The sequence below is a fragment of the Buceros rhinoceros genome, unplaced genomic scaffold (genome assembly GCF_000710305.1).
Source record: "Buceros rhinoceros silvestris isolate BGI_N320 unplaced genomic scaffold, ASM71030v1 scaffold16105, whole genome shotgun sequence".
Taxonomy (NCBI): domain Eukaryota; kingdom Metazoa; phylum Chordata; class Aves; order Bucerotiformes; family Bucerotidae; genus Buceros; species Buceros rhinoceros.
The window spans coordinates 41,498-55,877 of record NW_010411306.1 but is presented as its reverse complement, the minus strand read 5'-3'; the positions used below and the strand labels follow the sequence as shown (position 1 = coordinate 55,877).

At 40.3% G+C, this 14,380-nt stretch overlaps 1 protein-coding gene across 1 annotated transcript in view; it reads left to right on the top strand.

Annotated features, from left to right (window-relative positions):
* Positions 1 to 4,027: 4,027 nt before the first annotated feature.
* SLC37A1 (solute carrier family 37 (glucose-6-phosphate transporter), member 1) overlaps positions 4,028 to 14,380 on the top strand; it is a gene marked incomplete at its 3' end in the record, with an annotated part of 29,934 nt that continues 19,581 nt past the window's right edge. Inside the window, exons 1-8 of the mRNA XM_010135979.1 lie at positions 4,028 to 4,083; positions 5,768 to 5,849; positions 6,704 to 6,830; positions 8,002 to 8,080; positions 8,809 to 8,944; positions 10,509 to 10,585; positions 11,670 to 11,836; positions 12,661 to 12,698. Of these exons, the coding sequence (XP_010134281.1) occupies positions 4,028 to 4,083; positions 5,768 to 5,849; positions 6,704 to 6,830; positions 8,002 to 8,080; positions 8,809 to 8,944; positions 10,509 to 10,585; positions 11,670 to 11,836; positions 12,661 to 12,698 (762 nt within the window). The remainder of the gene's footprint in view (positions 4,084 to 5,767; positions 5,850 to 6,703; positions 6,831 to 8,001; positions 8,081 to 8,808; positions 8,945 to 10,508; positions 10,586 to 11,669; positions 11,837 to 12,660; positions 12,699 to 14,380) is intronic.

Sequence of the window (14,380 nt, the reverse complement as noted above, 5' to 3'; positions counted from 1 at the left end):
GTTGACCTGCCCGAAACCTCCCCGCGGGGTCCCAGTGGGGGCTGCTGGAGGTCACAACGCCTTCGTACTGCTGTGGAAGGCCCGCCGAGGGAGGTACATGTGCTTGCCACCTTCCCCTGGCTTGGCTCCGGGGCTGGCCTCGCAGGGTGCCTTGTGAGGGTGTGCCGTCTTTGGCCTGGGCGCAGCATTTGGGGAGATGGGGTGGCTGTCCTGGTTTACAGGTTGCAGGTGGATTCACTGTGGATTAACAAGGGCTCTTAACCTCTGTTGTTAAGCCAGGATTAAGAGTTTTCTGCATTATGTATCAAATGGAAGTTATATGGCCATTTAGGGTCCAAAGCTGCTGGATCTGGGAGTTTATGGCTCAGGTGCAGAGCTGCTGGGTATCAAGAACAATATACATTTGATCTGCGTGTGTCTAAGGGCCTTTTGAGTCCGTAAGGACACCCTGATGAGTGAGGACTGGCGTTACCCACTGTCCCTGCATACACAGGATTAATGCCTGCCCTCCAGGGGAGCTGTGCATAACGGGGCCGGGGCCAGGCAGGAGCTTCACTGTCTCTCCAGTGAGCAAAACAGCTGAGCCGAGGTTTGCAGTATTTGCAGTGGTAAAGGCCAGTCACAAATTACTGTATTTTCCTGAAACAGGGAGGGAGCTATGTTTCTGCCAGTGCAGCGGGAAGCCTGAGGAAGCAATACAAAGTTTGGAAGGTAAATATGGAGTCAAAGTAAGTACCAGAATATTGCTTTATACGTTGCAGTACAACAGGGAGAAAGCAAAAGTATTTGTTTTCACTTTTAGGTAAAATGGTGGCAAAAAATGAAGGAACGTAAAACTGGTTTGAGTGATTAAATTTAGTTTCATTAGTAAAACGGAAATATAAAAGATGCAGTGATAAACTACCAGTTACGTATTGTTGTAGCCTGTTAATGTAATTTCCGAAGAATAGCTTGGTTTTAAAATCTGGTTTTATCTACAGCAGGATGTGATCTTTATAACCTGTTATCACAACTTTTATTGCCACAAGTTTCTTTGCTTTTGGGGATGAAGTTTTATTTGTTTATTAAAAACACATGAATGTCAGAGGAACTTAGGGATATATGGGGATGGAGATAAGTTGTTGATGAGTAAATGAGAACGCAGTTCTCTCTCCCTGCGGTAGATAAAATGAAATCAGCCCCTGTGAACAGAGTTAGGGTGCTGTTTTCTAAATGCTGCTTATGCTTGTGATTCTGGATTTACGGCAAGGATGCACTGTTAGGAGGTGCTGTGATTATGATCTGTGTGGCAGGTGCACAGATATGCATCCTTGTGTGACCACTTAGCATTGAAACCTTTTGTAAGATCTGTGAAGTCTTTTTCTGCTTACACTAAAGCTGTTAAATAGTAACCTGTTAAACAGTTACTTTTCTATAATTGCCTTGTACCATTATATTTTCAGGGAACCGTTTAAAGAGGTTTATGGCCTCGGATTTTTGTTCTTTGCTAGCCTCTCAGGTTTTTTCCCAGTTGATATTGCTGTCAGCTTACTTAGTGTGGTCAGTTAAGTAATAGTTTCAGTGTCTGGGGTAACTGTGAGAGGAGGGGATGGGGTTTGGGTTCACTCTGAAATAGATCTGTTACAGCTCAAAAAAAAAATTTCACTCTTGCTCTGGGCTGCTTGTGCCCACTTTTTCTGTATGAAAATGAGCCTCCCACAGCTCATTTCAACCAAACATGAAATTACTGACAAGCAGTTGGTTTGAAATTAGAGTTCCACGGACCTTAGTAGCTAGCTGTGGCTGTAAGGGGCAGTCCTACCTTTAGTTCCTGCCTTTATGTTCCTTCTTCTTTGGATTCATCCTCCATAGCAGTTTTGTGGCCACAAAGTGAGTTAATGTTCTCTGTTGGATCAGCTGTTTTTCAGGGCAGTTTTTCTGATGGATCTGCCACCTGAACCGTTGCTGTATGACTACAAGGTGTGACACAAAGTGTGACACAAGAGGGAAGTAGGGACCTGCCGTTGGGGGTGGGAGAGGGGAGGAGGGCATAAGGTTGCACTTCCTCTAACCTCTGCAGCCTCAAAGAGGAGGTAGAGCACTGTTGGGTGGGAACGATTATGGGGTTTGCTGATCAATTGCACAACCAGTTATCTGAATCAGGGACGGGAAGGTGGAACGTACCAAACGAGATTAGCAAGTCAATTCAATTCTAAGGGAGCGAGGCATCAATCTGAACCAGGACTCTGTGGCAAAAAATAAAGATATGACAAAAATGTGTTAACAGAGGAGCAGACCCTTGATCTTTTTGGTGGGATACTCTGTTATGTGAAGAGGGCGGAGTTTTCTTCCATTCCATAGGGCAAAAGCCTATCTGGATAGTGAAGCTTTCAAGTTGACAGCTTTGACACAGCAGATACTCTTTGGTGTTGTCATTCATCTGGCTGAGGAGGAGTAGTTTTGGTTTCTGTAGTCAGATGAGTCAATAAAGATGAGAAGAAAGAGGCTCACACCTTTGCCTGCCCTGTGGCAGCCTCTAAAATTCCCAGGTTAAGACAAACCCTTCCTTGGTCTTGGCAGGTGTGTTTTCTTCAAAGGAGAATTTGCTTTAGCTCACCTCCCCTTGTTTACCAAGAGAGCTGGTCCTGTATCCTACCAGCTTCCTTCAGGAGCACGGCAGTGCCTGGTGCTAGTGGCTCTAGCTGGGCTGCCGAGGGGTTAGGGGTTGTGTTGCAAACCCTGGTGTGTTCTTTGTCATCCTGCTGCCACGGCCCGGCTGTTAGCACGCAGGGAGGCTTGGTTTGTGTGCTTGAATTGCAGTCACACCTTTTGCCAACAGTGCCTTTTGTCATCTTATTCAGCAGCTGGCTCAGGCTTGCTGTGAACTAATAGTGCAGCTGATACAGGGAACTAACGCTTAGGGGTTAATAGAATAGCAGTCTTTTAGCTGAAACAGTATTTCCTAGGCTTTTGCATAAAGGGGAGGTAACTCATGGACATCCCCTGATAACAACAGAAGTTTGACACCAGCCAGTTCCTGTTGCTGTACCTGAAATAAAAGGTACTGTCCATCTTTTTCTGTTGAGGGGCTTTGGCTCAAATTTGAACAAAGCAGTATTTTAAACCAAATTGGATTGATGCTTCCATAGTCTCACTCTTCCCTCATGTCATGTACGCACACATGTGAGCCTGCCTTCTCCCTTGTGCTGGATGGACTGGTGTAGGGAGCTGAAGTGGTGAAAAAACTTCTTTTTTTTCTTTTCCAAGTTTTCTGATGGTGTGATGCTTTGTGCAGCACCAATGTTGAGTCAGGGAAATAGTGCTGCAAGAAGGAGTGCTAGTCGAGTCTTGCTGGCAGCCGTTGTTCAGCAGCACCCACTCTCAAGCTGGAGGAGTCTCTTATTCTGTACTGAAAACACTGCAGTAATTTTTGAACAGATTTCAGCCTCATGAATGTTTCTTTGTAACTGCCTATTTGCAGTCTTTCTGGGGCAAAAGCAGAGTGTTTTTATGTCAGCTGGCTTTGCATCATGTTCTGAGTGCTTTCTAAGTTTATTGTGTTGCATCGTGTTCTAAGTTCTTTCCTTTGTGTCCCCACTGCTTTATACTGTGCTGACTTCTCAAAATAGATTATTCATTATAAAAACCAGAAAAGGCTGTGACTTACATTAGCTTAAAATTCCCTGTTACATTTTTGGTGTCTAGAAGTTTAGTTATGGTGATTACTTGTCTTTCGAATAGATAATTGCTGTTCCAAATGTTACAATTAGAAAATATTACAGTAACTTGATAAGAATATTTACTTATCTGCTCCTCTATTTAAAGATCAGCAATTAACAAAGGCAGAGTGAAGAATTTGCCACGTGGTGACTGAAGGTATAAAAAGAAACTACAGGGAGATCAACTCAGCAGCATATCTTCCGTGTTTGTTAACAACCTACCATCACACGGCTTTGGGAGGATCTTTGTTACGCGTGCTGAAGAACAGATAACGTTATCACAAGCACATAATTGTGTCTTCTAAAATTCCATACCAGCTGTAGAGTAGATGGCTCACCTTCCTCCTGGGATTCGCTTCATCACTTCATTTTCACGGGATCAGTGGTAAGTCTTGAAGTATGGTGGTGCTCTTTGTTTTGGACAGTGCGAGTTTGCATCTGGGGAAGATGATACTGCTGCCGTGCTCTGTTTTTGTTTTTTCATTGCTTCATATATAGAGCAAGAAGATATAGTTGGTTGGTATAATAAATATTGCTAACGTTTAAGAAGTGAGATACTTTGTTGGGAGAATCCAGACAGACTCTAACTAGTTGAGTGTGCTAGAGAATAAAGCCTTTTATCCTTTTCTTTGCAAGATATGTTATTTGAAGGGATAAATTTGCAAGTTTTATTTTCAAACACTTAGGTTGGAGGGATGCTCAAGGTTAGCTTTCTTTTCTTAACCGGAAGTGTATTTTCTCCCCCATAATTTGACATGTAATATAGACATGTAGAATTACAGTTTTAGTTCTTGCTACTGTAATATTACAAAAACAAACAAACAAAAAACCCACCCCACACAAAAGAAACCCAACAAAATCCAGAAACTCTTTGCTTTAGGAAAACTAGTCCTGGAAGTTAGATGGCATCCTGTGCTTTCTGAGGTGGAATACTGAGTCAATTGTGTGTGAATAACAAAAAAAAAAAAAACAAAAAACAAATGAAAGGCCAAGCACTTCCTGTTTGAGGAATTTTATCACATGCTTTCTATAGCAGAGCAGCAAGGACAAAATAATTTCAGTTTTATCATTTGTGAAGGTGTTTTCAGTTACGGGGATGAATAATTCAACTCGCAGGAAAACTCACTGTGTCTTTTTCAAGGCTCTGAATATGCCAGAACTGTAAAACAAGACCCTTGTTGTGTAAAAGTTTGTAAGGAAGAAATGATTGGAAAAGTTTGATTAAAAATTAAGGACCATGATGTTTAATATCAGATGTTAGTACGTATATGTGTACCTTTTTTTTATAGATGTTAATTTTAATAACAGGGCTAGAAGGAGTCACTCTTATCTCTCTGTATTGTTAAAAACACAAATCCACAAAACGCCTTTCTTCTTAAACAAGTGAAACCTGCTGTGGGTAAAGAAAAATCAGATTGTTATTTTTAAAGCTTACAGTGACAGGGAGTTTTAGATGCCCTTTTAATTCAGGTGAACTGCAGAGAAAGACCCAAGGATGCCCAATCCCTAAGCTGGTTAATTATGTTCCGTGGTCCAGCTGACAGTACACACAGTTAGTGTCAGTCTCCCTGTCCATATGTAGAAATGTCTGATTTCTGTTGTTACAGAGGAAGGCAAAAGTAAAGAAAAATCATGAAAGCCGTAACAAAAGAAAGAAGTAATAACATGCAATAGGCAAACTGACAATTCACAGAGCCATCATTTGTGTCCTAATTGTACCAGAAAACTGGATAAGTCGGTGAAATATGAAATCTGATTTTCAGCATGCTTAATGTTGAACTGCCTTTCAGTGGCCCCCAAAGGGAGGCTATAAGCAATGCAGATCAGCTGCAGAGCACTGTCGTGTTGTCCCGCCCATACCTGCGTGCTGCCAGGTTCTCTCCCAAAGCCGGATAAGAGGAGATGTTGTAAAGGACCATAAATGCTAGGGTGGTTCTTCACGCTGTTAGGGAAAGTTGACTTCCACTATTCCAAGATTACCAGTGACTTGTGTAATGTTTTTATATAACTTAGTGCTAAAAGTAAACCTGAAGAAAATAATTTTCAAATGCTTTTCTTTTACATTGTAGGTATAGAGCCTTCATTTTCTCTCTCACTTTCTTCTTGTATGCCAGTTTCCATTTATCGAGGAAACCTATTAGTATAGTTAAGGTAAGCTGAGCTGTGTCCTTGTTTAAACATCCTTCTACCCTGTCAAACACGGAAGTAGTCATCTTTCTCGGTATTTCTTTTGTGAAAGGCAGTGTTAAACTTTAACTTGGAATGATTTAAAAGATGAAAGACTGATAGAGCTAGTATGCAGAGACATTTATTTGATAAAACTTCTGTGAGACTACACCTAGAATATTGCATATATGTCTAGTATTTGGGCTTCAGACTTGGAAAGCTATGCCTACCCTTAATTCATGTGAACTAATCTAATTGTGGCAATATAAGCGTTTACAGGTTTACATTCATATGTTTGAGAAGTTGCTCATAACTTGAGCATATGTTTCATAAAAGTTGAGTCAAACATGATAAAATTCTACTGGCATTTACAAGGCTGTTCCAAGAGCTGTTGAGTACCTAGCCACAGTTGTCTGTGCACTTGGGACTCTGTTCCTGGTGAAGCTGGTAGCAAAATATTTTCTAATTCTAGGTTTATTAGTTTAATTTTGGCCTGTATAACTTGCCAAACACAAATCAAAATGTCCCAGGGATGTACTGTATGTAACTGAAGAGTAACAATGGGCAAAGTAGCTTGATGTTAGTGAAGAATTTTGAAATTCTGTGGTGTCAAACACCAGTTCCCTATAGCATGTTGTTTCTAACCACGTAATGACTCTGTCACGTAGTGGTGGGTTCACCCAGCAAAATACCAAGCAATTAATAATGGCTAACAATTTTACTGATTTCGGTGGGTTTGACACAGGTTGGTATAGAGCTAGAATCATTAAATTTCTTGCCGTATGGGGATTAACAGTCACAAGTGAATTTTCCATGTTCAAATTTTGTTTCTGTATTAGGGAGAGCTGCATAAGCATTGTGCTGCTTCACATGAAGTTGAACTCAACTCGTACAAAGAATATGCTGCCCAGAATCAGCTTGTCAAAAAGCCATCTAATGTATCTCAGTGTGGTTGGGAGCCATTTGGTGAGAGTTGTTTTTCAGTTCTGTTTTTTTCTTTCATAATAATGAGCTGATACTCGTAATTAGATTATTTGCCTCTTGCTATTTCTTGTCTCTTGCTAAATTCTGTGTATTAACTGCCTGCTGCAAGCTAATCAGTCTTCTGAAATTATTTAGTCCAACAGGTTTCCAAATGTGTTGGGATGCAATTAAACTTTGTTGCTGTTTCTTGTCCCTGAACCAAGGGGAGACTGAATTTGCTTGTCTGAAACACTACTTAGCTTTCTAATGGAGACTTCTAAGCTCCAGTGTCCTTTTTCCATGACCACACAGGTTATTGCAAAGCTGCTTCATTAGGATGGCACTCTAGACTTGTTCTTTCAGCTCGGTTTTTCAGACAACATAGCGAGCAAGCCAGGAGTAACGCTGTAAGGAATAATGCTTTGATAACTGCGACTTTAATCTTTAAGTCAATGCAAGGAAGTGTGGCTCCTTGCAAATACACAAACTGTCTTCCTTGGTGTGAGCTCAGGTCTCTTGAGACTAGACTGAGTGTTTCTATATGGGTGGAGCCCCTCCTACTCTCTCCATCCTACCTGCAAGTCCCATCTAGTTGTGATTATGGTCATTTGTTGTATAGAGCAGAACACTGGTGATTTTTTTTTAATACAAAACTTCTATTTCTGTGCCTTATGCATAATTGGAAAATTAAATGCAAAAGGCTTTAACCATTTAAAAAACGTGTATTAAGCTGATATGATGATGGATTTTTTTTTTTTTTTCACTCTTTGGGTGTTAGAATCTCACACAGTTTCAGCACATCTTTCCACTTCTAATAAAGTCTGTTAAAGTTTGGGTTTTCTTTTGTCTAAGGACCTATAAGAAAAGGGCACCTTGTTAATAACAAATGTTTCTTTTCTTCCAAATTGCTGTTTTCAGTAAGGTGGAATTAAGAATAGGCCTACAGATATTTTCGTAACATGTTCCAGGCAAAAGGGTCAGTTATAGAGCTTTTTTGGTTTGGGTGGGGTTTTTTTGTTGTTGTCGTTAAATAAAGTACATGCTTAAGTCTAAAAATGTCTATTGAAAATTAAATGTCAGTGCATGTTCACTAACATTTTTTTCTTGTAATAAAAATGGTTGGGAAGTTATTGGTACATTTAAACTGATAATTTGTTTTGAAAATTATTCGTAGATAAGAACAACTACAAACAGTTGCTGGGAGCACTGGATTACTCATTTCTCTGTGCATATGCAATTGGAATGTATTTAAGGTAAACTTCACTGGTTTTGAAACCCCCTTTGTCATTTACTGTTAATTTATGAGGCTGTACTACGTCCAAGATACTGTCCTTTCCTATTGTAAAGTTTCTGGTGAAGAGAGTGAGAACTTTGGTTGCTGAGGAACGAAACCTGCATCATCCGAAGTCCCCAGTGGTATCATACCTGTTGGTGTACTTTACCAGTCTTCAGCTTGCACACGCAGACTAATCCGATTGTCCTGGCTTTTTCTATAGTCAAAGGACAGAAGCAGACACCTCCTAAAAAATAATACCAAACTCATCTTAAAATTTGTGAAATTAGCTGCTGTTTGGAGATGCTCCTTTTTATTGACCAAAACCAGAATCTTCTATAACTGGAATCATTATCAAGGGAGACGAGTCTCACTTTAAATGGCTGGAGATATGTTCCACCTTATAGGTCATCTGCAAAATTACTCTAAGTAGATAGATGACTTCCGGTGTGCTCCAGGTGCGTATCTCCCTGAAAGATGGTTGTGGGATGTGAGCAGTTGGCAATTAGTAAACATTAAATGGTTGTTGTTTTTTTCTGTTAGTCATAAAAATAGCTTATTTGATGCTGTGAAGGAAAACAGCAATTACCAGTAGAGTTTCTCCTCAACCAGAAATAAGCAACACAAAATATTCTTCATTTGTGGAGGCTTGGGTATGATCTCATTTTTAATTCTTGCCTTTCTTTTTATTCCCTTCCATGCTCCAAGTGGAATAATAGGAGAGCGGCTCCCTATCCGGTACTATCTGACAGTTGGGATGCTTGCTAGTGGACTCTTCACTGCGATGTTTGGATTGGGTTATTTCTATAATATACATAATCTGTGGTTTTACATAATGGCCCAGGTAGGCACAATGCTATTTAGATACTCTTCGAGTTTCCATGCTGCTGTTTAATATTGTAATGGGATTTTTTTCAGTTGCAAACAGTGATTAGTGGTTAGGTGGGAGGATGTAAATGCTGGCATATGTTGTGGCTGTTGAGAGGCAGAAATGAAAGAGTGGATAGGCTCTGGTTTTGTTCCTGAAAAGTGCTTTTTTAGTGGAAGAAATCTTTGGAAACGAAGTGTTTCAGTCTGGATCAAATCAGTGATCAAATCTTCGCAAGCTTAAATGTGGGCGATTTTTGAAACAAACATATTTACTTTTGTCAATCTGCCAAGACCTGAGTGACGCATCCTGGCTTCCTCTGCGGGAAAATTACATTTACGCTGCTAATGATGAACAGTATCACATCGGTGTGGCTGAGAACAGGCAGTTTCAGTACAGAAAGTTACTGAGAACAGGCAGTAACGAGATTCATTGTGTGGGATTTTTCATAGCGCTTGTGGTTCTAATCAGTTGTCACAAAAATATTTGACCTAAACTGGGATTTAGGTCAGGACCAGGATGGGGTTAGCACTTCTGAGTCATTTTTGGACAGGTCTGCACCTTGCTCTGCTGCTGTCTTTGTGTTACTGTGGTAGCACTTTCACCGCTGGCATGTTTGCGTGGGTTATGCAACATGGGATGCAGTGATACTGGCTTGGGTACTGCAGGCTTTTATAACCATTGCACCAAGTCATCCGTTTAACCATGTCACTGCCCCAGCACTCTTTGTTTATGTGGTTTCCAAGACAGGAGCTGGCTTCTCTCTTGACAACTGTAGTTGGCAACTATCTCTGCCAACGCTGCACTGCATGATGTGGTCAGTGTATCCTGTAGTACCAAGGGTGGTCCTGCACCACCAGCCTAATTGGTTTTTTGTTGGGTAGAGTGAGGTTGTTTCGTTGCATGTTCAAATGTTCATTGTACATGTGAGTCACTGTATTGTGATCTTTGCGTTAATGTGTAATCCTAGATAGGGAGATTTTCAGGAGTTGAGATCAGATTATGATCTGTGCAACATGGAGGCTGAAGTAATTCTTACTTCAGCCTGAATATAGTCAGCTAAGTTTGTCCTCTCAGTTTATTATTAGTCTCTGTTAAGAATTTTACAGTTAATAGTCAAAGTTATGGAGTCTCTGCTAAAGTTTTCTCTTTTTTTTCCTCACTTCGGTTGAATGCAAACATACTTCAATGTATGTCCAAATTGGCCTAAGTATTGTCTTGCTGTTTGAGTGTGGGGAATTCCTTTCTCTGTTCAGTTCACTGCAATGTGATTTTTGGTAAGCCAGTGGTTGAATTACAGTTTTTTGTGTTTTAAGTCATAAAATAATTGGAGAGATGTAGCTCGAGGACAGAATCTTGGCAAAGCATTTTAAATTGTTTATTCTTGGAAAAGAATGCTTTCCAAACCCTCACTAAATTTCTTAATGCAAAGCATTTCCCTAGGCTTCCTTTTCCCAATGCAACACTCAGCAGGAGTTATGTAGGAACCTGACTTACTAATAGGGTATGTTTCTTTATTATTATTTTTATATACTTTCAGATAGCTAATGGGTTGGTGCAAACTACTGGCTGGCCAAGTGTCGTTACATGTATTGGCAACTGGTTTGGAAAAGGAAGGTAAATATTATGTAATTCCACGTTTTGGAAGTACAAATTGATACATTCTGGACTGTAATATTAGTCAATTCAAATATCTTTCTTTTCCTTCAGTGGGTTGTTTTTTGGGATGAAACAAGTAGATAGATCTTTGAGAGGAGTTTTCTTTGTTACACTGATTAATTTATATATCTGCTTGAAGTATTCTCTCATGTCAAAACAGTGTTCTGCGGTAGCTCTTTAGTCGGATGTTTAGTTTTTCAGATGGAATATTTCAGAATTAAGAATAATTCTTGCAAATATTTACAGTCTAAACCCACTTTTAACAAAGGCTGTTATTATGCCATTTTAATGTGGAATTTCCCATGTTTTCATTTGTTTCAAAGCAGTTGTCAGGGTGTAACTCCCATGACTTACAAGAAAAAAAAATCTGCTACCTGTCATGACTTCGATAGGATTTTTGTGATTTACATTAGCTCTACTGGAACTATTCTACAGCAGCTGTAATCTGGGATTTCCAGGCAGACAGCAGTTTGATGTGTCTCTTAGCCAAGCTTGTGCAGGAGGTATCTTCTACGAGTGCCTAGCAAGTCCAGAATGTGATCAGAAAATACTGAATTTGCTCTATGTATCCTGTACAGATTGTTTTCTTCTGCATGATAAGTAACATATCCTGAAAGCATCAGATTAATTGCTGCAATGTGTTTGCAAGAGTGCTTTTATTCCCAGTAGCATCAGACTTAGTATGCACATGCTACGCAACATCTGCATACTTGTTTTGATCAAAGCAACTCTATCCAGAAGTATGCCAGCCCTAGTGGTGCCTTTAAATGCCGTTAAATGCAGGATTAGTTCTGTGATGCACAGAGAAATATTTAGAACACTTTTATGAATATAGAGGTGCCTCGAAATTGCCAGATGAGACTGTAGCATGAAGAAGTGGTCAGTTAAAGAACAATAAGATTGCAAGTATTTCACCAACACCACAGATGAACAGTCATTTTTGATACACTTTTTTCAAGATAGTGATGCTTATTGTTGGAAGAACAAGAAATGTTTGTATGGGTTTTCTTATTTGTGTTTTGTTTTTTTTTTTTAAATGCAGAAGAGGTTTGATCATGGGAGTCTGGAATTCACACACTTCAGTGGGAAATATCTTGGGATCCTTAATTGCTGCTTACTGGGTGTCTACGTGCTGGGGTCTTTCCTTTCTGATGCCAGGTGTCATCATTGCTGTGATGGGGATTGTTTGTTTCCTATTTCTTATTGAACGTAAGTGCTTTGCTGTGATGGAACCATGGAGGGCTCATTATGGGTGAAGAACACCAGCTGTTTAAGCTAATGACCCAGTGCAAAGTGTATTCTTCTAGCTGTGCCAATACTTAAAGAACTTCTTCGTAGAACACTAGATGGAAAAGAAAGTGTGTATGTCACTTCTTCGTAGAACACTAGATGGAAAAGAAAGTCTATATGTGTAGAGTTTATATGCTCAGACTCAGGCATACCTGAGAGAGCAGCACTTCAGAATTCAGTCTGCTGCCCTGTCATTAGTCCCCTGTCTTTATAAATTTTTCAAGTGTATCTTAGCCAGATGTCCCACCAGGCTGCGATGTAAAGTCTGTTACCATTCAACCCATGCCATCCACATTCTGTTCTATGAATACGGAAGTCAGCTGATGATAGAGCAAGTTTTTTCACTTTAAATTAGAAACTAAAAAGGAATGCCCCATCTTGTCCCTATGTAGACTCAGAGATACTAGTATAAATGCTTGTTTTACTGTAACTGTCCTATCTCAGGAGGTAAAAAGTTCAGCAGATGCAGCTAGATGCATAATGCAGCAAACATGTAGCCTGCACAGCAGATACAGAAATGAGCTGGATTGCCAGAGTAGCACTTAATGTGGACGTACGATGGGAAGGGTACCATGGAATAGCCTTTTCTTTTTCTTTAAAGCTCTAGTTACACATTTCTACCAGGTCTGCTTCTGTGTTACCTGTACTGTTGGTTTATTGTCAGTTAATTACACTACTGGTGTTTTAAGAGATACTCATTATGCTTGTTTTCACTATTAACTATGTTTGTTATTCTGTTTCAGATCCTAAAGATGTAAGTTGCTCCTGCACACCATCCAGTGTAAGTGAATGCTTTTTCTATTTTGATTTTTGCCTCCTAATACATGTTTATTGTGACGGTTCTGGAAATGAGATAACCTACGTGGTCCTTTTGTGCCAAGCTGTTATAACTGACCCTATACTTCAGGTGATGATTGGTCTTCTGTGCTTCACTGGTAGGCTTACTTTCTATCAAAGCAATGTGAACCAAGAGGTGAATGAGCTTTTTGGGGAATAGGTGGTCTTACTACAGTAAATCAAGTAAAAACTATTCACCTTTTTTTTTTTTTTGATCTTTCTTACTTTCCTCCAATCTTCCTGGGCACCTTCAGACCCATCTCCTGCTCTTGCCTTCCTTGCTTAGGAATGGCAAAATGAGATAGCTGCCAACATATCCTGTGCAAGGTCTTGCTGTTTGAGAACCCCATGTTAGGCATTACAGAAAGCGCAAACAGCCCTTCTGTTGCTATAGCATCAATGAACTATGCACCTGTGGGTTTGGGGATGGAAGGTGGGATCTTCCTTTGAGTAGAGGGGAAGACGGTTGGAACACATGGTTAGGGAAAAGAGGAAGCAAGGGGTGGATAGTAAGCTGAGGTGAAGATACTGGATCAGTCAGTCTGTGACAGTTTGGTTAAATAAAGGCCGTGTTATATCGTGACCAAACTTACTTTAATGAAGAGCTGTGAAAAGGAGAGATATAATCTGTGCTTAGTGATATGAGTCACATGACAAATTAATGTTTTAGTTTTTGTGGCATCAGAGAATAATTTGGTTGGGAGGGTTGGGACCTTTGGACATTGTATTGTCCTACACTCTGCTTGTAGTAGGTCAGTTTGACATAGAGTCAAATTGACAGGTCTTACCTTTCAAACTTTAAAATCCTCAAGGATGGAGATGCTGTTTATACAAAATTTTTTTTTTTAAATATACAGTGAGTTTTTAGAATGCATTGATCAGAGGTTTTATTGACATCAAGGCAGTGGATCTTGTTACTGTCTGAGAGCTTATACTTCAAAGGCTTAAATTTTGGCAAGGTAGTGAACTTCGCTAAGCTGTAAGTTTATTATCACACACACAAACTACACTTACTTCCTGGATCACAAAGGGAAATGTGACTCTCTGGACGCAAGAGTTTGAAAATCCAACATCAGAGATTGAACGCTTAAGGCAGTGTTGAAATAGGATTGAAGCAGTGTTTGCGTGTGTGTGTGTGCACAAATGGCTAAGCTTGCTTTGGGTTGCTGAATGCTGCATGGGTACTTCCTTGTGCCATTGTGGCAGCAAAATCCTGATTTTTTTTGTTTCTAAAAGGAAAGCTTTCTCCAGTTCTGAGCTCTGTGGTTCAAGAGAAACAAGGAACTACTAGAGAGAGTCCAGCGAAGGGCTACAAAGATGATGAGGAAGGGCTGAGATACCTGGGTCTGTTTAGACTGGAGAAGAGAAGACCGAGAGGGGATCTTATCAATGCTTACAAATATCTAAAGGGCACGTATCAGGGCCAGACTCCTTTCAGTGGTGCCCAGCAACAGGACAAGGGGCAATGGGCACAAACTGGAACACATGAAGTTCCGTCTGACCATGAGGAAAAAATTCTTTACTTTGAGGGTGACAGCACTGGAACAGGCTGCCCAGAGACATTGTGGAGTCTCCTTCTCTGGAGATATTCAGAATTTGCCTGGATATGATCCTATCCAACCTGCC